Below are 22,801 nucleotides of genomic sequence, written 5' to 3' on the forward strand. Positions count from 1 at the left end.
TTGCGTGGCACTGTAACAGCACAGGCCTACACTGATGTTTTAAGCACCTTCTTGCTTCCCACTGTTGAAGAGCAATCTGGGATGGCGATTGCATCTTTAAACACGATCGAGCACCTGTTCATAATGCACGGCCTATGGCAGAGTGGTTACACGGCAATAACATTCCTGCAATTGACTGGCCTGCACAATGTCCTGACCTGAATCCTATAGAACACATTTGGATGTTTTGGAACGCCGACTTTGTGCCAGACCTCTCCGACCGGCATCGATACCTCTCCTCAGTGCAGTACTCCGTGAATAATGGGCTGCCATTCCCCAAGAAACCTTCCAGCACTTGGTTGAACGAATGCCTGCGAGAGTGGTAGCTGTCATCAACGCTAAGGGTGGGCCAACACCATATTGAATTCCAGTATTACCGATGGAGGGCGCCACGAACTTTTAAGTCATTTTCAGCCAGGTGTCCGGATACTTTTGATCGTATAGTGTAAATTGAAATCTGGTTTGAACCTATGTAACACACTGCGTATTTGTCTATTGGAATTTGTTTGTATTTAAGCCCAGAACGCCAGCAGCAATTAAACGTCAGTCGACGGTCGACATTATGATTGCAGAGATCTGCATCTTCAGTTTCCCTCATGAGACGACTGCTGCAAGACCTCTGGTGCCAACTCTCCGCTGTCTCTTTCATCGATGATTTTTCAGAATACGCCTTAAATTAACTTTCACTGTTTCTTAAGCGGAACGGGATAGGACCAATCGAGTTAATTTAATATTAAGAACAAAGATTTCTAGAACCAACAGCGGACGGCTGGCCGAATATCAACCCTGACGTGATGTCCGCAGTTTATTTCTCACATCATCGACATTAAACTGTTTAGAAGCTCGGTCCTTTCAAAGATCTCGATACAGTTTTGAGCTTACTAAACTAGTCCATATAAAGTTCGCTGTCTCAAATGACGACAGTCTTTTTCTCTAGTAGTATTCAACTAACTCGAAGTTGCAACACAACATAGCCCGCAATAGCTCTTCAACTGTCCCTTCTTCATAACGTTATACACGGATATTGATTTACTTACAGGCCAAAGCTGTTAAAATTACAACTAAATCATATACATAAATGGAATTAATACTACACAATAAACAACAGGATTGATTTAGTGTCATAGAGTAGAAATATCTCTGGAGTGAGCATTGTGTTCTGCGCATGTTGTCAACATTTAGCTGGAATTGTCACCTGATCCAGGGACGATATTTGACTAAGGGCAATGGTCACCATTTCAAAACATGTCACGTCATGTCAAAACATTCCACAATGCATTTCAAATGGCGGCATTGACACAAGTCGCCAACAGGTCCGATCGTTACGTTATGGCACGCCAAGATTACTCCGGAAGAAAGTTTCGAAGGTATCGTCGTCTGCTAATATCGGAAGTTAACCTATTTTCGCTGCGCTCACACGAGTTATATAGTGGATTTTGCCCTTTTTTATCTTCTTAACCTACATTTTATTATTACGCTCTGTTTTCGTGGCTAATTGATAACGTTCCATGACGACCTGGATATTTTTTCCATTGAGTGTTCTTACAAAAGTGAGGTCAGATATCTCAATTCATAACTTTTTAAGTGAAAAAGTCAGCTTTAACTAATGAGAAAAATACAGTTATTTGTGACGGCTTTAGTTTAATTAAGAAAAATAAACCATAATATATAAGGTAAACAGGCCCCATTTATTCTTTATAGATACTGTTAGATGTGTGTGTATATATTTTCCCTGTCAAATAAATAGCGATTTTTTTGAAACGTTCGCTTCTCAGCACGTGGTCAAACAAAATTAATCAAGAACATACGTTATGAAGTTTTCTTTGGCCATCAATAAATGGTTCAAATGGCTCTGAGCACTATGGGACTTAACTTCTAAGGTCATCAGTCCCCTAGAACTTAGAACTACTTAAACCTAACTAACCTAAGGACAGTACACACTTCCATGCCCGAGGCAGGATTCGAACCTGCGACCGTAGCGGTCGCGCGGTTCCAGACTGAAGCGCCTAGAACCGCTCGGCCACAACGGCCGGCCCATTAATAAACACTGTCGTTGTTAGTTCCACAGTTCTAATATTACACTCAGACATTTTTTATCATGCGTAGTGACTCATAACCTCACTTTCGCCGTTCCGTACTAGGATAGGCGAACTGATGTGAGGTGACGTGCTGGACAGCTTATTACACGATGACGTGACGGTGCTGTGACGCGATGCCCGTTCATTTTGCTCTTCAAAGTTAAGAGACAGTTTATTGCAGGTATCAAATGCACATTGCTGTGGTGTTACAGACAGCCTGTACGAAATCCACAGCACCAGTGAAGGGAATCTGTCTGTATTATCGATGTTGTGACATTCAAAATTTATAGGATGCATTACGGACAAACAGCCCGAATAAACCTTCCGAGGTCATTTGATCACGGCTACAATGTTTGTTGACAACACAAGATCAGTTCTGCGTATCTGAATATTCAGACCAGAGATATTTCTACTCTATGTTTGGCATTACACATTACATCAAATCTGTATACACAAAGCTGTTGCAATACAAGAAAAGCAACGTTAACAGAATAAAAAACATCCGAGCAGACTTAATGTTTTTTTCAGAATCATAAAGTATTGGTAGTAGTGGGTGTACATACAATAAACCTGTTACAACTGGACTCGCTTTCGGGAAGACGACATTCAAATCCTCGAGCAACTACACAGATTTAGGTTGTCCACGATTTTCCTCAATCACTCCAGGCACATGTCGGTATAGTTCCTTTGAAAAGGCACGGCCGATTTCCTGGCCAGAGCTTTAATAACCCTGATGTCGACAGGACTTTAAACCCTAATCTTCCTTACTTATTCATTCATAATATCTTGCAGGTGCAGGGGAACGGGCTGATTCCATCTTATTAGACTTCCGAAAGGCGTTCGACAGTGTACCAAATCTTTGACCACTACTGACCAAGATATGATCGTACGGAGAATCTACGCAGATATGCGATTGGCTGTATGATGTTTGACTAATCAAACCCAGAATGTTATACTGAAAGCCGAATGTTAAAAAAAAAGAAAATACGAAAGCAGCATCGGACGTGCATCGAGGAAGCGTAATAGGATCGTTAACGTTCTCAGTATGCATAAGTGATTTATCGGACATCTGATAAGGTCAGCAGTGCAGTCAGAATGTTCGTCGATAATGCTGTTGCCTACAGAAAGTATCGTCGTTCCTTACATTGTTTTCTTCTCCTTCCTTTGTTTCTTTCACTTGTTTCTTTTCTCCTGTTCCTTTTCCTACCTTCTTTTACCTTTTCTTTTCTTTTCTTACTTCCTTCCAGTGCATATACCCACTCGTACTCTCCTCTACCGCAAACGCAAATGTCGCATTACCTTCCCAACATCCTTGTGTGAAATTCTCGTTGATATAAGCCCACTGAATCCAATATCTTTGTTTCCTTGTTCACATTCTACAATGCACACAGGTAAAGACACTGCATTCTTCCTTCTGCCGCCATCCTCATCGCTCAGTGAAGGCTGTGTATTGGCATACGCCAACATTATCTTATAGCACTCACAGCGAGCGATGAGAGAACTTGGTTACTGTAAAAAAAAAAAAAGCAAGTATTGGAAGTATGAGTTTAATTCTCTTCTCTTTACGTAGAGATACATTTAGAGTTTTATCCATTAGATTTTGAAAACGATATCTTCAACGTGGTCTCCATTCTGCTCAATGCATACGGAGAGTCGAAATCGGAAATTTCGGTTCAATTGGTCCAGCATTTCTCTGTCTCTGTTGGCAATAGCAGCAAGAATTGTTCTACAATGTAGGTCCGTGGACGATTGATATACACCAAGGATTTAAGATAACCACATAAGAAAAATTCGCAGGAGGCTAAATCTGGCCAGCGTGCTGGCCACTGAAGTTCAGCCCTCAAGGAGATAATGACGATCGGTGAGGTGTTGGGGCAAGATCGTCATTGACGTTTGTGACATGTAAGCCGGGGCGCCGTTGTGTGGGAACCAGCCATCCCACACATCCATTTCTTCAACTTCGGGAAGGAAAAACTATCAGTCACTAGAGACAACACACAGCAGTGACTGTGACTGCACTATCATTGTCTTTCAAAAATCATGCCAATTTTGGGTAACGCACACCAAACAGTCGCACATTCTGGATGCAGGTGCTGCTCACGAATTTCTCAGGGGATCGTGCTACTCGTATATCAAATGTTTTGTTTATTCACGCATCCAGACAAATGAAAATGTGCCTCGTCACTGAAGAACACAAGGGCGTCATGAGGCAGGTTTTCCATCAAGGCTTCAACATCATTTTTTCGTGAAACAAAAGTGCTTGGGTTAAGAGTGTACATCACGGCCAGTTTGTATAAATGAAATTTTAAGCCTTATGAAGAATCAGAAATTGCAAGAGTAGCTGCGTGTATGCGTGCAGATCGCCGGAGTAAATTCCAAATCGCCAGCCTTACTTTCTCGATGTTAGGTCCCGCCTTTTCGAATTAGAGATGGCGATTAGACTAAGACAACCGGTTTTCATTTACATCGGTCTGATTTTCGGTTATTTATTGTTATTATTGCCAGCAATAAACGTAGATATCAAAAAGGATTCGACCATTCTAATGATGGTGTAGGCGTAGTAGAGCAAGATCGATACGGCGCTAAGTCTCTGGCAGAAACTGATCTTATTGTCTCTAGCAAACATTGCCATGGAGAAAGAGACGGTTGCGGCGACAGCGAGAGCGAAAGGTCACAAGTTAATGACTTCCCTGCAACGTAACTTTTGGATGGTATTAACTTTTCACTCTGACTTTTTCTTTTGAGTCATCAGTCTTTTGACTGGTTTGATGCGGTCCGCCACGAATTCCTCCCCTGTACCAACCTCTTTATCTCAGAGTAGCGCATGCAACGAATGTCCTTATTCGTTTGATGGATGTATTCCAGTCTCCGTCTTCCTCTAAAATTTTTACCTTCTGCAACTCCCTCTAGAGCCACGGAAGTTATTCCATGATGTCTTAACAGATGTTCTGCCATCCTGTCCCTTCTTGTCAGTATTTCCCACATATTTCTTTCCTCGACGATTCTGCAGAGACTCTCCTCATTCCTTACCTTATCGTCCATCTAATTTTAATCATTCTTCTGTAGCGTCACATCTCATATGCTTCGATTCTCTTCTTTTCCGGTTTTCCCACATTCCGTGTTTCACTAACGTGCTCCAAACATAAATTCTCAGAAATTTACTCTACAAACTAAGGCCTATGTTTGATACTAGTAGACTTCTCTTGGCCAGGAATGCATTTTTTGTCACTGCGTAGATTCCTTTTTATATTCTTCTTGCATCGTCCGTCATGGAGTATTTTGCGGACTTGGTAGCAAAATTCCTTAATTCATCTATTTCGTTAGCACCAATCCTGATATTGAGTTTCTCGTTGTTCTCATTTTTGCTGCTTCTCATTATTTTCGTTTTTCTTCGATTTCCTGTCAGTCCACGTTCTTTACTTATTAGAATGTTCATTGCAGTCGGCAGATCCTGTAATTTTTCTTCACTTTCACTGAGGACAGCAATAACATCAACGAACTTTATTATTGAAATCCTCTCTCCTTGAATTTTAATTCCACTCTTAAACCTTTCTTTTATTTCCGTCATTGCTTTTCAAGGTATAGACTGAACAGCAGGGGCGAAAGACTACATTCCTGTCTCACATCCTTTTTAATCCAAGCAGATAGTTATCGGTCTTCCACTCTTATTGTTCTGTCTTGGCTTTTGTACACATTGCATATTACCTGTCTTGCCCTGTAGCTTACCCCTATTTTTCTCAGAATTTCGAGCATCTTCCATCATTTGAAATTGTCGAACGCTTTTTTCAGGTCGACAAATCCAATGCTTCCACCATCAATCGCAACGTCTGGACTGCCTCTCTGGTGCTTTTACCTTTTCTAGAGCCAAACTGATCGTCATGTGATATAACCTCAATTTTCTTTTCATTCTTCTGTATATCATTCTTGTCAACAAAGTAGATGCATGAGCTGTTAAGCTGATTGTGAAATAATTCTCGCACTTGTTAGTTCCTGCAGCCTCCGGAACTGTGTGGAGGCTGTTTTTCCGAAAGTCATATGGTATATCGCCAGACTCATATATTCTCCGCAGCAATGTAAAGAGTCTTTTGTCGCCACCTCTCCCAATGATTTTAGAAATTCTGATGGATGTTACCTATTTGCCGCCTTATTTGGTCATAAGTCTTACAAAGCTCTTTTAAATTCTGATTCTAATACTGGATCCCTGTCTCTTCTATATCGACTCCTGCTTCTTCTTCTGTCATGTCATCACAAAGGTTTTCCCTCATGGAGGCCTTCAGTGTACAGTTTACATCTATCACCTCTCTCTTCTGCATTTAATAACGGATTTCCCATGGCACTTTTAATATTACCACCCTTGATTGTAATTTCACCGAAGGCCGTTTTGATTTTTCTGTATGCTGAGTCAGTCCTTCCGACGATCGTTTCTTTTTCGATTTCCTGACATTTTTCATGTAGTCATTTCGTCTTAGATTTCCTGCACTTTGTATTTATTTCGTTCCTAAGCGACTTGTATTTCTGTCTTCCTGAATTTCCCGGAACATTTTTGTAATTTCTACTTTCGTCGATCAACTGAAATATTTATTCTGTTACCCATGGTTTCGTCACTGTTACTTTCTATGTGCATATGTTTCTCTTTCCAAATTCTGTGATTGCCCTTTTTAGAGCTGTTCAAACGAACCGCCTACTCAGCAACTCCTTATAGCATTATATACAGCCGCAGAGAACTTCAAGCGTCTCTGTTCATTTCTTAGTTCTTTCGTATGTCTCTTCTTTGCTTATTGATTCTTCCTGACTAGTGTCTTAAACTTCAGCCTACTCTTTATCACTACTTAATTTTTATCTGAATCTATGTCTACTGCAGGGTATGCCTTACGATCTAGAATCTGATATCGGAATCTCTGACTGACCATAATGTAATCTAATAGAAATCTTCCCATATCTCCTGGCCTTTCCCAAGAATACTTCCTCCTTTGTTATTCTTGAACAGAGTATTCGGTATTTCTAGCTGAAAATTATGGCAGAACTCAGTTAGTCTTTCTCCTGTCTTATTCCTTGTCGGAGCCCATATTTTCTCGTAAACCTTTATTCTAATCCTTTTCCTGCAACCACATTTCAGTCCCCCGTGACTACTAGATTTTTTTTCCCTTTATGTACTGAATTACCTGTTCAATAGCCTCATATACTTTCTCTATCTGTTCGTCTTCCGCATGCGATGTCGGCTTATATACCTGAACTATCTTTGTCGATGTTGGTTTGCTGTCGATTCTGGTGAGAACAACACTATCATTGATCTGTTCACAGTTAACACACTCTCTACGCTGCCGTCCTATGCATGAGGAAGCCTACTCCCGTTATACTCCCAGTATATCAATCAATTTTACCTTGTCTTTCAAAGAAAGCGGTGGATGTCGTTTCTCCTTATATGATGTCGCAAGTCTCTTTTGCCACCTCCCGTTTTAATTTTTTGAAACAATGGAAGACTGTACTTCATTGCTAACGCACCTTGTAAAGTACTTCGAAACTAGTGATGGTATCATTCTGCAGTACAACTGATGTGCGAGGACGACAGCGAGAAACTACCACACTGCACGTACAAAACACGTACCGTCTGTCCTGTAGCGATTCTCTTGCCATGTCTTTGTTGCTAGTTTCTTAAGTGTAGGCGTTGCTAATAAAATTATGCGGATCGCTTTTCCCAGTTTCTATAATACTTCAGTATTTCAAAGCAATCGAAATTTTGCGAATAAACATTAAGCGTTTTTTTTAAAGTTTTATTTAGAAATCAGAAATTTTAGCACTGCTGCCGTGGCAAATTGATATGCTTGTCTTTTTACCCGGTTGTTGGTAAAAAATGAAAAAAACTGATATAAACGAGACCAGAGAAATACCAAAAATTACCGGTTATTCAGAAGTAAAATGCCGTTGTCGGTTTTTCCCATCCCTATTTCGAATTAGGAACGGGAAAAACGGACGAGTTAAAACCGATACCAGTATTTTATTTCTAAACACCCAGTATTTTTCGGTATTTGGTCTTGGTTATAACAGGTGTTTTTTCTATTTTTTACCGATAACCGAGTGAAAATACCGAAATATCAGTTAGACATAGCAACTGTGCTAAAATTTTTCGTTTTCAAATAAAACTTTCTTGAAAAGGAAGTAATTTTTATACGTAAAATTTGTGTTGTTTTGGAATATTGTGTTATTATAGAAAATGTGAAAAGCGATCAGTGCTGTTTTAATAACAATGGCCGGGAGAACCGCGCAACAAACACATGGCATAAGAATTGGTACACCGCTTCTGAGACAATAACGTCACTGTTGCTGTGTGCCGTCGGTTAAGCTCTATACACGGGTACGCCCAGTGTGCAAGACCTACCCCCAGCTGGCCTTTACGGTAGTTTCTGGCTGTCGCCGCCGGACATCCATTGTATTGCAGAATGGCACCAACCCTAAGCTGGAAATAGTTACGAAGTGACGTAACAGTAAAGTACAATGCTTTATTTCCTTTGAAAAAGTAAAGATTTGTCTGCCGTTTCAATGAAATAATAAATCAGGAAGGACATTATGGTAGTCCACAGCTCGTGGTCGTGTGGTAGCGTTCCCGCGACCGGATTCCCGGGTTCGATTCCCGGCGGGGTCAGGGATTTTCTCTGCCTCGTGATGACTGGGTGTTGTGTGATGTCCTTAGGTTAGTTAGGTGTAAGTAGTTCTGAGTTCTAGGGGACTGATGACCATAGATGTTAAGTCCCATAGTGCTCAGAGCCATTTGAACCATTTTGAACATTATAGTAACAGTACTAAATTAGAAACTTAACAATTCATTCAGAATGCACGATAAAAATAGGAAGCAGCTGATCTGCTGCCAGTGTCTACATAATATGCCTTTCTGCTTGAAGTCCTTAAAAACGGAAAATTAACACGAAAAATAGACTTCTTTACCCTCAGTTTTCAGCTTTTAGTACTGATTATTCGTAATGCCCAAATACTGATATTCTCCGTGATTACGACGAGTGTCAAAAAATCAGAATCAGTACGAGAATACTGGTGCTTTTTTCTAGCATACAACCGCTTACCACTTCTCGAGAATAGCAGTGAACGGCGGACTGACGGAGTTATCTTTTATTTGCCTATTTAATTTAATATTTTCGTTCTATGTACCTTGGAACAGAGCCGAAATTTTTCAATCTTTGTTCGATTTCTACTTTTATAACCGGAAATAATAGGAACAAAAAACCGAAAATTAGTTATTTCAGAAACAGGTTATTTTGAGTGGTTTTAACAGTCACGTTAAACTGGCCTTAAAAAAAATCATATAACCGAAAACCAGGTGTTTTTTTAGCTGTAACCGTCAGTCCTATTTCGAATGTGCTCAACCCCCCTTCCACACACAACAATGAGTAGTAGTAGTATGGTATTCTGCCTTACGGCAGGTTTTGTCATGGGTTAAGCCTCATCCACTTTTGTCTGTCCATAGCAAGTCTTTTCATTTCTGAGTATTTGTCTCCTTTTATATTGTCCAGCATTTGTTATCTTCTTTTTCTTCTTCCCCTTTTTCCCTCCACCATCCCTTCGATTCCTTCCTTCAATAAACAGTCCCTCCTCAAACAATGTCCAATCCAGTTCCGTTTTCTCTTTCTGATAACTTTCTTCTCCAACTCTTCTTAATACTTCTTCATTTATTACTCGGTCTTCCCATTTCACTTTTTCCATTCATTTCCATATCCACATCTCTAGTGCCTCCAATCTCCTTTCATCTTCCTTCCTCAATGTGCAGGTCTCCGCACAATATAGGGCAACGATCCAGATGTAATATTCGGCAAGTCTTTTCCTCAGATCTTTGTTTAGTGGTCCACAAAGTAATTTCTGTTTCCTCTTGAATCCTTCTTTTGCCACTGCAATTCTTTTCCTAATTTCTGTTGAGCAATACATATAATCCATTATTACACTGCCCAAGTAATTGAAGTTATTCACTTGCTCTATTTCTCCTCCCCCTATTTTCATACGGCATTTTCTCCCCTTTCCTCAAATTACCATACTTTTCGTTTCCTTCTTGTTAATCTTCATTCCATATTCCTATAATTTTGTGTTTATATCATCTAACATTTGTTCCATCTCTCTTCCACTCTCTGCCATCACAACCATGTCGTCTGCAAATCTTACACACTCCACTCTCCGACCCCCTCTACAAGCTCCTCTACTTCCATCAAAACATTCACTAATAATTTCTTCCAGATATACACCACTGGCCATTAAAATTGATACACTGCGAAGATGACGTGCTACAGACGTGAAATTTAACCGACAGGAAGAAGATGCTGTGATATGCAAATGAGTAGCTTCTCAGAGCATTCACACAAGGTTGGCGACATCTACAACGTGCTGACATGAGGAAAGTTTCCAACCGATTTCTCATACACAAACAGCAGTTGACCGGCTTTGCCTGGTGAAACGCTGTTGTGATGCCTCGTGTAAGGAGGAGAAATGCGTACCATCACGTTTCCGACTTTGATAAAGGTCGGATTGTAGCCTATCGCGATTGCGGTTTATCGTATCGCGACATTGCTGCTCGCGTTTGTCGAGATCCAATGACTGTTAGCAGAATATGGAATCGGTGGGTTCAAGAGGGTAATAACGGAACGCCGTGCTGGATCCCAACGGCCTCGTATCACTAGCAGTCGAGATGACAGGCATCTTATCCGCGTGGCTGTAACGGATCGTGCAGCCACGTCTCAATCCCTGAGTCAACAGATGAGGAAGTTTGCAAGACAACAACCATCTGCACGAACAGTTCGACGACGTTTGCAGCAGCATGGACTATCAGCTCGGAGAGCGTGGCTGCGGTTACCCTTGACGCTGCATCACAGACAGGAGCGCCTGCGATAGTGTACTCAACGACGAACCTGGGTGCACGAATGACAAAACGTCATTTTTTCGGATGGATCCAGGTTCTGTTTACAGCATCATGATGGTCGCATCCGTGTTTGACGACATCGCGGTGAACGCACATTGGAAGCGTGTTTTCGTCATCGCCATACTGGTGTATCACCCGGCGTGATGGTATGGGTGCCATTGGTTACACATCTCGCTCACCTCTTGTTCGCATTGATGGCACTTTAAACAGTGGACGTTACATTTCAGATGTGTTACGACCCGTGGCTCTACCCTTCATTCGATCCCTGTGAAACCCTACATTTCAGCATGATAATGCACGACCTCATGTTGAAGGTCCTGTACGGGCCTTTCTGGATACAGAAAATGTTCGACTGCTGCCCTGGCCAGCACATCTCTCACCAATTGAAAACGTCTGGTCAATTGTGGCCGAGCAACTGGCTCGTCAGAATACGCCAGTCACTACTCTTGATGAACTGTGGTGTCGTGTTGAAACTGCATGGGTAGCTGTACCTGTACACGCCATTCAGGGTCTGTTTGACTCAATGCCCAGGCGTATCAAGGCCGTTATTACAGCCAGAGGTGGTCGTTCTGGGTACTGATTTCTCAGGATCTATGCACCCAAATTGCTTAAACTGTAATCACATGTCAGTTCTAGGGGTATAATATATTTGTCCAATGAATACCCGTTTATCATCTGCATTTCTTCTTGGTGTAGCAATTTTAATGGCCAGTAGTGTATATTTAACAGTGTTGGTGATAAACAACAACCTTGTCTTCCACCTCTTCCCAGTTCTATTTCTTCACTCATCACACCTCCTATTCTTACTCTTGCTCTCTGGTTCAAATATAAATTTCTAATTAGCCGTCTACCCCTCCAGTCAACTCCATGTTTCAAATAACAAAGTCATCGCCACGCACCCTGTACCTCCCCTTTCCCGGAGTTATCAAACTCGTTTCATTTAGCCCGACACAGTGCTGCATTTGGAAATACCCCCGTAAATGTTGTGGCAGACGTGGAACGGCTCGGTGTCGGCGCTGCTGTGCACGTCGGACATGGAGCAGCCGCCACCGCCGGAGGAGAGCAGCCGCGTCGCCATGTTCGTGGTGACGAGCATCTGCATGGTGGTGTCGTGCGCCTTCCTCGCGGCCACCTTCTTCGCGTACGCCAGCTGCCGGCTGCGCGCGTCGCTGCACGGCAAGGCGCTCATGAGCCACGTGGCTGCGCTCTTCTTCGGCTACGCCACCATCGCGCTCCTCAACATGGCGCCCGGCCTCTGGGGCACCATCTGCTTCGTCGTGCGTGAGTACCACTCATTCTCCTCTTGACTTTCTTTCAAAGCCGCTGGCATAACGTGGTCTGCTATACAGGGTGCACCAAAGCAACCTGGTAAGTTCAGTGCTGGAAAGAGACGACGGATTCTGTAGTAAGAGAACGTTTTTGCATGTCTCTAGCACAGACTGCTCAGATGACCGAAATCAAAATATTGGACAGAAATTAGAAGTTCAAGTGAATCGACATTTTGTGGCAACTTTCGTTAGTACTATATCTATATAGTAGATTTTGGTTAAAGTACTTGGCTTATGCTACAGGTACATAGATCATAGTACCTTCTCGTTAAAACTTGAACGAAAAAGAAATCGAAATACCTTGCATTGCTATTCGAGTAAATATTCTGTTGTTTTGTTTTTGTCATATGAAAACACAATACACTACTTTAGTATTACGAACTCTTTAACTAAGGCAGATAATGTTTATTACTTCCATCGGTTATCGTACTTATTTCTAATTCTCAGTTATATGTTGCTGAAGAATGTTTGCATTTAGGAGTTTAATATTTTCAAATATAAACTCACAAAAATCAACACATGAAGCATTCTGTAAATGATTCTTAATAACTCTAATTATTATTTTTTATTTATTTATTTACACGTCAAGTTCCGTAGGACCAAATTGAGGAGCAAATCTCCAAGGTCATGGAACGTGTCAGTACATGAACTTACAACATAAAAGTAATAACAGATAAAAATAAATGTTCATGAACCTGAAAAAAAAGTCAATCCATTAAGTTAAGTAAACGCTATCAACAGTACAATAAGAATCAGCTTAATTTTTCAAGGAACTCCTCAGCAGAATAGAAGGAGTGACCCACGAGGAAACTCTTCAGTTTCGATTTGAAAGCACATGTATTACTGCTAAGATTTTTGAATTCGAGTGGCAGCTTATTGAAAATGGATGCAGCAGTAAACTGCACACCTTTTTGCACAAGAGTTAAGGAAGTCCGATCCAAGTGGAGGTTTGATTTCTGCCGAGTATTAACCAAGTGAAAGCTGTTTATTCTTAGAAATAAACTAATATTGGTAACAAGAAACAACAATAAGGAATATACATAATGAGAGGCCAATGTCAAAATACCCAGACTCGTGAACAGAGGTCGACAAGAGGTTAGTGAACTCACACCACTTATTGCCGGAACCGCCCGTTTCTGAGCCAAAAATATCCTTCTAGAATGGGAAGAGTTACCCCAAAACATAATACCATACGACATAAGTGAATGAAAATAAGCAAAGTAGACTAATTTACGTGTCGAAGTATCACTCACTTTTGATACCGTTCGAATAGTAAAAATGACAGTATTAAGTCTATTAAGTCTTTGAACAAGATCCTGAACGTGTGCTTTCCACGACAGCTTACTATCTATCTGTACACCTAGAAATTTGAACTGTTCAGTTTCACTAATCATATGCCCGTTCTGTGAGATTAAAACGTCAGGTTTTGTTGAATTGTGTGTTAGAAACTGTAGAAACTGAGTCTTACTGTGATTTAACGTTAGTTTATTTTCTACAAGCCATGAACTGAGGTCATGTACTGCACTACTTGAAGCCGAGTCAATGTTGCACACAACATCTTTTACTACCAAGCTAGTGTCATCAGCAAACAGAAATATTTTAGAGTTACCCATAATACTAGAGGGCATATCATTTATATAAATAAGAAACAGGAGCGGCCCCAACACTGATCCCTGGGGCACCCCCCACTTGACAGTACCCCACTCAGATCCCACATCACAGCCGTTATCAGCACTGTGAATAACGACCTTTTGCTGCGTGTTGCTAAAGTAAGAGGTGAACCGAATGTGAGCTACTCCCCTTCTTCCGTATTTTCTTAACCGTTTCCACACTAGACCTTTTCCTTCCATCAGTCAACAAAGCATTTGTGATTGAGAACACACTTTCTGTAGCAGTGTTAGTGCCAGGTAGTGCTAGCACAAACCCAGTGACGAACTGCAAATTTTTGCGGCAGATATCATGAGATGCGAGGAAGTTAAAAATCTTAGACAATTTTTCACCAACACACTTAAGTTTTTAACGTTTTTAACGTGGTTCACGTCATCAGTGTCGTCCACTCGCCTGAAGGAATGGGCACCTTTCATTGATGGAATTCTAGCAAGATGCTTTTCTTCGTCATTTGTAACTTCACTATTCTCATGTTTTGTAACTAGAGACATCATATTTTGTGCCGAAGATTTGCTTGAGACAGCTAGCTTCTGTTTCTTCACATTAATGTGTTGCTCAACGTCATATTGACATGCAAAGTCTATTGAAAAAGTACTTTTACAGAACATGCAGAACAATTTGTCTCTTTGCTGTAGACTGAAATTCAGCTTCAGTTTCGCCAGTAAATAAACACTATATTTTTGGCATATCTGTGAAAATTTGCAATATATTACATCATGTAACGCAATCTGTGACTCTAACAGTCTAAAATCACACTTCTAAATGAGGAGACCTGAAGCAATAAGTAACGCTCAAAGAAAGTGAAACCGACAAACTGCTCGCCATGTGAAAGTACAACGTAGTACCATCCAAAGGAATTCTAATATCGTGCCTCGTTCAGTTCGGTAAGGCCACATTTGTTTCTTCTACATTTGGTTGTGCTACATGTTACTTAAAAATAGAGTGAAAAATTTACGGAACAGTTAATGAAAAACTGGTCAATATGAGTCTACATCTACATAGCCAATCCACCGTACGGCTCGTATATATTTTGTCGGCGTAACGGGAAACTTCAGGGAAATAAGGGACGATCCTGTAAAATACGGGACGTCTGGTAATCCTAGTCTAGCAGTGAGGTTCGGTCCGGCTAAGCTGCTTCTCAGTTATGTTGTGGTTGTTGTGTTCCATCAGGAAAAATTAAAACATGTGGCCATTATATTTCACTATTAATAACATTGCACCTTACAGCACCACACGTTGACTACCTCATTGTATTACTGTTTCTGTCAACGGCGGTGCGCTACTTATAACGTTGTTGATTTAATAGTCAAGATTTACCAATAAAACATCACAGAAAATTCGCATCTAACGCAGCCTCCCATAGACAGTAATTTAAAAAACTCTACTCAACATCTATCAACATCTACAACAAAATAGAAATGTAATCGAAACTAATATAATAGTTACTTTGTTAGATCGTTACAACCTAAAATATGTTCACTTTTTACAGTTGTCAATAAACAAAACCTACTGATGATCTTTCAGAGGTGCCCAAACATGTTTTGCATGAGAGGCGGAGCCTATATCCAATAACTTAATTGCAAACACGGAAAGGAAGACAAGAGCTGCAGATCCAAAAGATGAATGTATATATTCTTTGTAAAATCTACTGGGGTAGCGATATGCGCCATTTACAGACGGCAATAGTATCGCGCGCACAAGGTATAAAAGGCAGTGCATTGGCGAAACTGTTATTTGTACTCAGGTGATTCGTGTGAAAAGGTTTCCGTCGTGGTTATGTCCGCACGACGGGAATCAAGTGACTTTGAACGTGGAATGGTAGTTGGAGCTAGACGCATGCGACATTCCATTTCGGAAATCGTTAGGGAATTCAATGCTCCGAGATCAACGGTGTTAAGAGTGTGCCGAGAATACCAAATTTCAGGCATTGCCTCTCACCACGGACAACGCAGTGGCTGACGGCCTAAAGTTAACTACCGACAGCAGCTGCATTTGCATCGAGTTGTCACTGCTAACAGTCAACACAACGTGAAATAACAGCAGAAATCAATGTGGGACGTACGTCGAAAGTGTCTCTTAGAACAGTGCGGCTAAATCTGGCGGTAATGGGCTATGGCAGCAGACGATCGACGCAAGTGCCTTCGCTAATAGCACGACATCGACTGCATCGCCTGTCCTGGGCTCGTGACCATATCTTTCTGACCCTAAAAGACTGAGCAAATGAGTCCAGATTTCGGTTGGTAAGAGCTGAGGGTAGGGTTTGAGTGTGGTGCACACCCCACGAGACAGTGGACCCCTGTTGTCAACAAGGTATCGTGCAAGCTGGTGGTGGCTCCATAATGGTATGGGCTGCGTTTACAAGCAATGGACTGTATCCCCTGGTCCAACTGAACGGATCATTGACTGAAAATGGTCATGTTCAGCTGCTTCATGTTCCCAAAAAACGATGGAATTTTTATGGATGACAACGCGGCATGTCTCCAGGCCACAATTGTTCGCGATTGGTTTGAAGATCATTCTGGGCAGTTTGAGCGAATGATTTGGCCACCCACATCGCCCGACATGAATCCCATCGAACATTTATGGGACAGAATCGAGAGGTCAGTTCGCGCACAAAATCCTGCACCGGCAACACCTACGCAATTATGGACGGCTGTAGTGGGAGCGTGGGTCGATGTTTCTGCAGGGGACTTCCAGCGACTTGAGTCCATACCATGTTGAGTTGCTGCACTACGCAGCGCAAAAATAGTTCCGACACGATATTAGAAGGCATCCCATGACTTGGCATCTCAGTGTACTTGTAAGTGGAGAACCAAAAATACTATCGCTACCATTAGCATATAAAAAACATTCCAAGATATATTTTGTCAGATTTCCTATTTGCAGTATAACGTTCAAATGACAACCGCAATGCAAGACACATATCACAAAAATGTTTACGTAAACAAACGCTCTTGAAAATGAGAATAAAGACTCGAAACAGATTGTGCTAACCCTGAAAAAAGAAGAAGCTGGTGCAGCTGTTCATTGTTTAAATCATAAATTTAAAGTTTGCCTAGCTTTCATTTAAACCATTCTCTTCAGATAATTTAGTTAATAACTGCGTTCTTTGCTGGGACAATTTAGCTTAAATGCGCATAGTTATGCACAGTCGTCATTGATTGCTTAGTTCTCCAACGGCACATTCTAACCTGTGGTTATTTGGAAAATTTTGCTTGATTTCTCAAAACCTTTCTGAATTTACTATCAGGTTGTTTTTCTTCGCCATACTGGAGGACACCATTGTTCGATGTCATCGTGGATCGTCGTAAATCCGCAACAAGATGGCGTCACAGTAGGATATGGAGACATTACGTGGATTTATCATGGCATACATTATGTTTCGTTTAGATTAGCTACATCTGTCCCCCAATCTCATCGCCCATGATCACCTGTTTTGAGGTTACGTGAAGGAATAAGCTTACCCTACTAGACTCGACAACGTCCACTTTTAAAACCGTGTATTTGAGTATTTGCTAACTAAAAGAAGCAGCATCAAGGAAAAAAACTTATTTCTAATTTCCAGAAGTGACTGGATGCATTGGACAGGCTGCTGGACACTTGCTTTTTGTAACATTATACGTTTCAAATATTGTTATCGAAATTTCATTTTAAACAAATAATTTTGTGTTCTATTAACTGAATCTTCCTATGGTGTTTGCCAGAACACAACAATAATATTAAATAGGTGACAGTTTCCTGCAATTCTGAGAAACATCACAGCATCATGAAAGTGTTTCCTATTTATTATTCTTGTACCTTGTTTGGCATTATTATTTATGGGGTGACTGCAATTACTCCAGAGTGCACTTACAAGGTGATAATTCATGAATGCTGTTAGGATCGTCTATCACTTAAATATTGTCATGAGGATCAGTTAGAAGCGTTTTCCAACTGTAAGAGCTCAGTCAGAAGGCTTCTCAATGAAGCTTAGCTAGCTGCCACAGTTTGATAAGCATCCACCACAGATTAGGTACAAGAAAGCGACGTTTATTTCTTCAAGGTAAGTCTAATACCTGAGTAAAATATTATGTAATCTACAAATCATACATTTGTTTTTCTTTGATGCCTTTCTACTGAGACTGAACTTGATATTACATAGATCAGCAGATAATCACTAAACTACACAGTATTCACAAGGCATAGTCATTTAAGGTCTTTATGATACTCAGTTGAAAATGTTATAAAGTAATGTCAATGACTGGGTCTGTATGGAGGTTCTGCCAATTCCAGCACAGTCTGCATTGTTGGCAGGTCTAGAGTGGGTACTCTACCTCCACCAGCCTCCAAGCACAGGCACCCCTCACCCCCCAACCCCCTCCTCCCACAAGGGAGCTCATCACTCTTTGGTGAGTTTGTGCTTGGCTACCAAGGGGCCACAGGCTTTGCAGCACCTTTTCCCTTCCATGGTGCATGTTTGTCCTGCTATTCCTTTTCCCCACCCTTGGGGAATATGTATGGGATTTTTTTTTTTTTTTTTTGGGAATGTCTTCTGAAGTTTTTGTTGCCTGACATCAGAATAGTCCCACCTTCATTCTCCATCACCTATCATTCCTCCGCTTCGGCGAATGAGGTTCCTCTTTGTTTCTTCTTCCTCCCTGTGCTCTCCTGAGTGGCAGCACACGCATTTGATGCATAACAGGTTCTAACATTCTGCGTGGTGTCTGTTTGTTCTATATCGTGTCTCCCTACCACTTTTGCGCAACAACACTCTGAGCGTGTTTTTTTGGTAATTGAACCTGGGACCTGTTGCTAGTAAGGAGATGCCAGACCACACATGACATGTAGAGTTCAGAAGAGTTCAGTGAGACTAGCGATGATATAACCAAATACTTTGAGAGGCACCCGCTTGCCTTTCTCATACTGTGGCATCAAGCAGTCAGGCCTGCAAGATGAGTGGTTTGCCAAGCGAGTGGATTCTTCCTTAATTTATCGAGCAACATGAATTCTCGTATCTTACTATTTAGTTACAAATTATCCTCCTGTATGAATAATACGCAACGGAAACACGCATCTGACTATCAGTGATTTATAGAACTCTGACTGTACACTACGCACTGGCAATACCACATTTACCTTTTGTCTTTGATTTAACGGCTTTTATATAAATTCGGGACATTACGATAACATACAATTTAATGAAAAAGGCCACCAATCTCTTTCTTTTCACTATTTGATTTATTCCTAAACACACAAATTCTACAACCTACAACAAAATCACATGAGAAATTCCGCCCAGTGGGCATGGCTTTACGTTAGTGAATCTCTATACTATGGTCTCGTAATCTATTTACCGCAACAGTGCACTCCCTGGATCGGATGGTGGATCTTTTATTATACCTCACACTTCGCCTCTCACAATAATCCTCACGAAACTTTCCTCCAGATCGAGCGATACAGAAGGAACAGGCATACCCACAAATCTTTCGAAACTACCTTGCTACTCCCATGCAAAACACACATACCCAAATTACAAGACATACACAGCACAACAATATGAAATATTACACAAAGAACGGTTACAACTTCATCACTTTCCGCTTTCCCACTTCAATCAATATTTATCCCAGTTTCACACGACACTGCCCCACTTTGTAATTCTACTTTCCTACTGTGAACTCTGGAGATAAACGCACGTCTTCCTGTGCAATGCAAGCCATGTGGCGTTGCTGGAAAAACGGCCGACTCACCTTGATTCTCTCTCAGAGTTTAAATTCAGCGTCACACGGAATGATATTTCTTAAATACTTCAACTTATGATACACACGCTATTTCTTAAATATTTCAGCTTATTGTACACACGCTATTAATTCTTAAATATTTCAGCTTATTGTACACACGCTATTAATTCTTAAATATTTCAGCTTAAGCTCACGGAAGTATCTCAACTTATAACTACACGTGGGCTCTTTGTGACCGTTGGTTTACTACAATCCCCTTAAAATTACCTGCCTCACTTTGTAGTTTTCCCCACAAAAGGTCCTGTGAAAGAGAAATTATTAATTCTAACTACTCTTAAATATTCCACATCCATACCATGCCTCCACTCTTTCATTCCGGAGCACAACAAAAAAACAGGTCTTTACAGCAGAAGGTTCAGCGGCAGAGTGCTGAAACATGGCCGTATTCTCGATTCTCTCGCACCTCTCTCGAAGTGGGAGAAGCACCCTGCTACCTTATTGGTCAGCCACATTTCAGACGCTCAAAGCTCTGGTAACTTCCATCTCTTTGGTCTCACCAAAGGTAGCCAAAGGATCGACTCAAAGATGATCATATATTCCGATTCACTATCTGTGGTTAGCAGACGACCATACATTCATTCCTTTCACAGATCTCACCAAACTGGATGTAGGGATTTATTTTGAGGGAGTGCACATGTGATCAATTAAATGAATAAATTGTCATTCTTTCCCACACTGGTATCCGGCTTCGCTGTATTAATTGAAATTCAGTTACTTTTACACAAAAAAAATGTGTTGTTCTGACAAGAATTTCGTACCTATTTTCAATGTTGGGCGGTACTGTACCCTTTCAACTTAATGATTTCAGTGTCAGCTCCACTGCACTCCCTGTAAAAGAATCTTAATACTAACTAAATTTAGTGGAAGGGGTTCAAGGCTTTCCTATTTTTAGTTAGCTGGTAAAATAACGTCGAAAAAGCAGTTAAGTTTACCATTGGAAATTTTATTCTACTCACAAAACATTGTTTATAAATTGCACTATTGATAAAAGGAAATGTTTTAATACAGGGTGGTAAAAACCAACTGCGTTCAACAAAAATGTGAACGAATATTCCCTGAATGGGTTTCCAAGTTCTACAATGGATCGAAGGATGACCTATGCCATATCACATCTATAATCTAGGTTTAAATTAAGTTTCACAAAAGAGAAAACTATCAAAATGGTCTACAGTGACCCTCAATTATCTTTAATTACTTATCTAACTTGTCATAAATTACAGTGGCTGATGTGGCTTCTCAATAATTATATAACAGAAAAATCATCGCGTTTCAGATTTTAACTTACGTAGCAAATGTGAATACCATGAGCTTCAATTGACGATCGACACTAGTATTACGTAAAAAGTGAATGTAACAGATGACACTTCTGCAGTTCTGAGTGAAGCCTTATGCGCTCAAAAATGCGGCATCGCGTGCATTCATTACCTTGTCAGTGTTCGTCAGGGGGCAGCGGCCAGCGCAACTCCATCCAGCTCGCCGTCTCTGAAGCAACTCTCTCCTAACTTCTCCTTACTACAATTTACCGAAGTTGGTTTAAAAAAAACTATATGAATGTGTTTTCATATGACCAATCAGGGTCTCAATGTTAACCTTAAGCTCCGCCTACAGAAATTCTGTCTATCCAATGAGAAACGTTATACTTTTCGTGGTGGGGCAATGTTTTTAAAGTTTGCAACGTAACAGAGACGCGAAAAAGTCTCACGCTAAAACTTGCGGTTGGGGTGGCCCTTTTTGTGTTATCGTAAGATCTATACTGTTCTTCTGGAGGGCTCTAGCTTTTAACATGGGCTGGGGGGTGGTCCTAGCGGTTAGCTGGCGACATGGGTGTCCGTCTGTTATCATAGGGCCTTCAGCTTAACATGGTTCTGCTCTCGACTTCTGTTCTCGTTTCTCCCCTCGGAACTGCGTCTGTCTCACGGTGGGAAGGTATGACATGCATTTAGGCATTCTTGTGTTAGTCTGCGGTATTCCATATGCTCACTCGTTACTCGTATTACTTTGGTTAATTTAATGTCACGATTTATTTGGAGCTATGTGACATGCTACTGGATTTGCTTATCATGTCACGGTTTTCATGGAAGGTGTTGGATTTGCCTGACACCTTACATATCACCACCTTTCGAACTTAATTTTTGCACTGAAGTTAGGCAATGATTGAATCGTTGTCTAAGTCATTCAAACATTATTCCGTTATCTAAATTTTATTGCCTACTGTTCAGCCACGTTATTCTGTTCTATGCTAGTTTGTATTACTAATTTATATTTTTATATTCTTCCACATTATTATGAAAAATACGTTTATATTGACAAGGGAAGAATATTTTTATTCTATTATAATTATTATTTTTTAATTATTTTTTTCTTTATTTAATTGTGAAGTTTGTTTTTTAAGAAGTTTGTTATCGAAAGTGAGGAGTCTTTCACATCGATTTTCTTAGAAATATTGTTTTTATAAATGTAGTAATTAAGTAAAATCTATTCCTAACACATTTTCTAAATATCATGTACAAGTAAAATGTTTTTGTTTCTAGACACTCATTTCAACATTGTTACACTAACAAATAAGAATTATTTCCAAGAATTGCTTTGACCAAGAAATATACATACACAAGTATTGAGATATTATCCTAACAAATGGTACAAATGTTAAAAAAAAGGGAAAATATCGAACAAGATAATTTTTTATTCTTTGTTTTTATAAGGAGAAAATAAGTAAAATATAGTTATTCTTTTATTTTTATGAGGAGAAAATAAGTGGCATATAGTTTTAGTGTTTATTATGCCTTACTTTTGTTCTTTATATACTGTCCATTTCAGAACTAATGACTTATTTTTATCGATAGTCTGTTTTTTACTTAAGTCCATAGTCAATGACTGTTATTTTGTAGTTTATTAGCTGTCTGGTGTGCTTAACTTATTTAGTTTTTCACACATTTCTTTTGCACAATTCCTACATCACATAATTTGATTTCACTCATTCACACAATCCTATGAATG

At 40.5% G+C, this 22,801-nt stretch overlaps 1 protein-coding gene across 2 annotated transcripts in view; it reads left to right on the forward strand.

Moving 5' to 3' along the window:
• The window catches only part of LOC126473763 (G-protein coupled receptor Mth2-like), a 641,204-nt gene that overhangs the window by 134,433 nt on the left and 483,970 nt on the right, over positions 1–22,801 (forward strand). For both annotated transcript variants that reach the window (XM_050101033.1, XM_050101049.1), the window contains exon 4: positions 12,021–12,309. In XM_050101033.1, coding sequence (XP_049956990.1) covers positions 12,021–12,309 — 289 coding nt within the window. The remainder of the gene's footprint in view (positions 1–12,020; positions 12,310–22,801) is intronic.

The sequence above is a fragment of the Schistocerca serialis genome, chromosome 1, assembly GCF_023864345.2.
Source record: "Schistocerca serialis cubense isolate TAMUIC-IGC-003099 chromosome 1, iqSchSeri2.2, whole genome shotgun sequence".
Lineage (NCBI taxonomy): Eukaryota > Metazoa > Arthropoda > Insecta > Orthoptera > Acrididae > Schistocerca > Schistocerca serialis.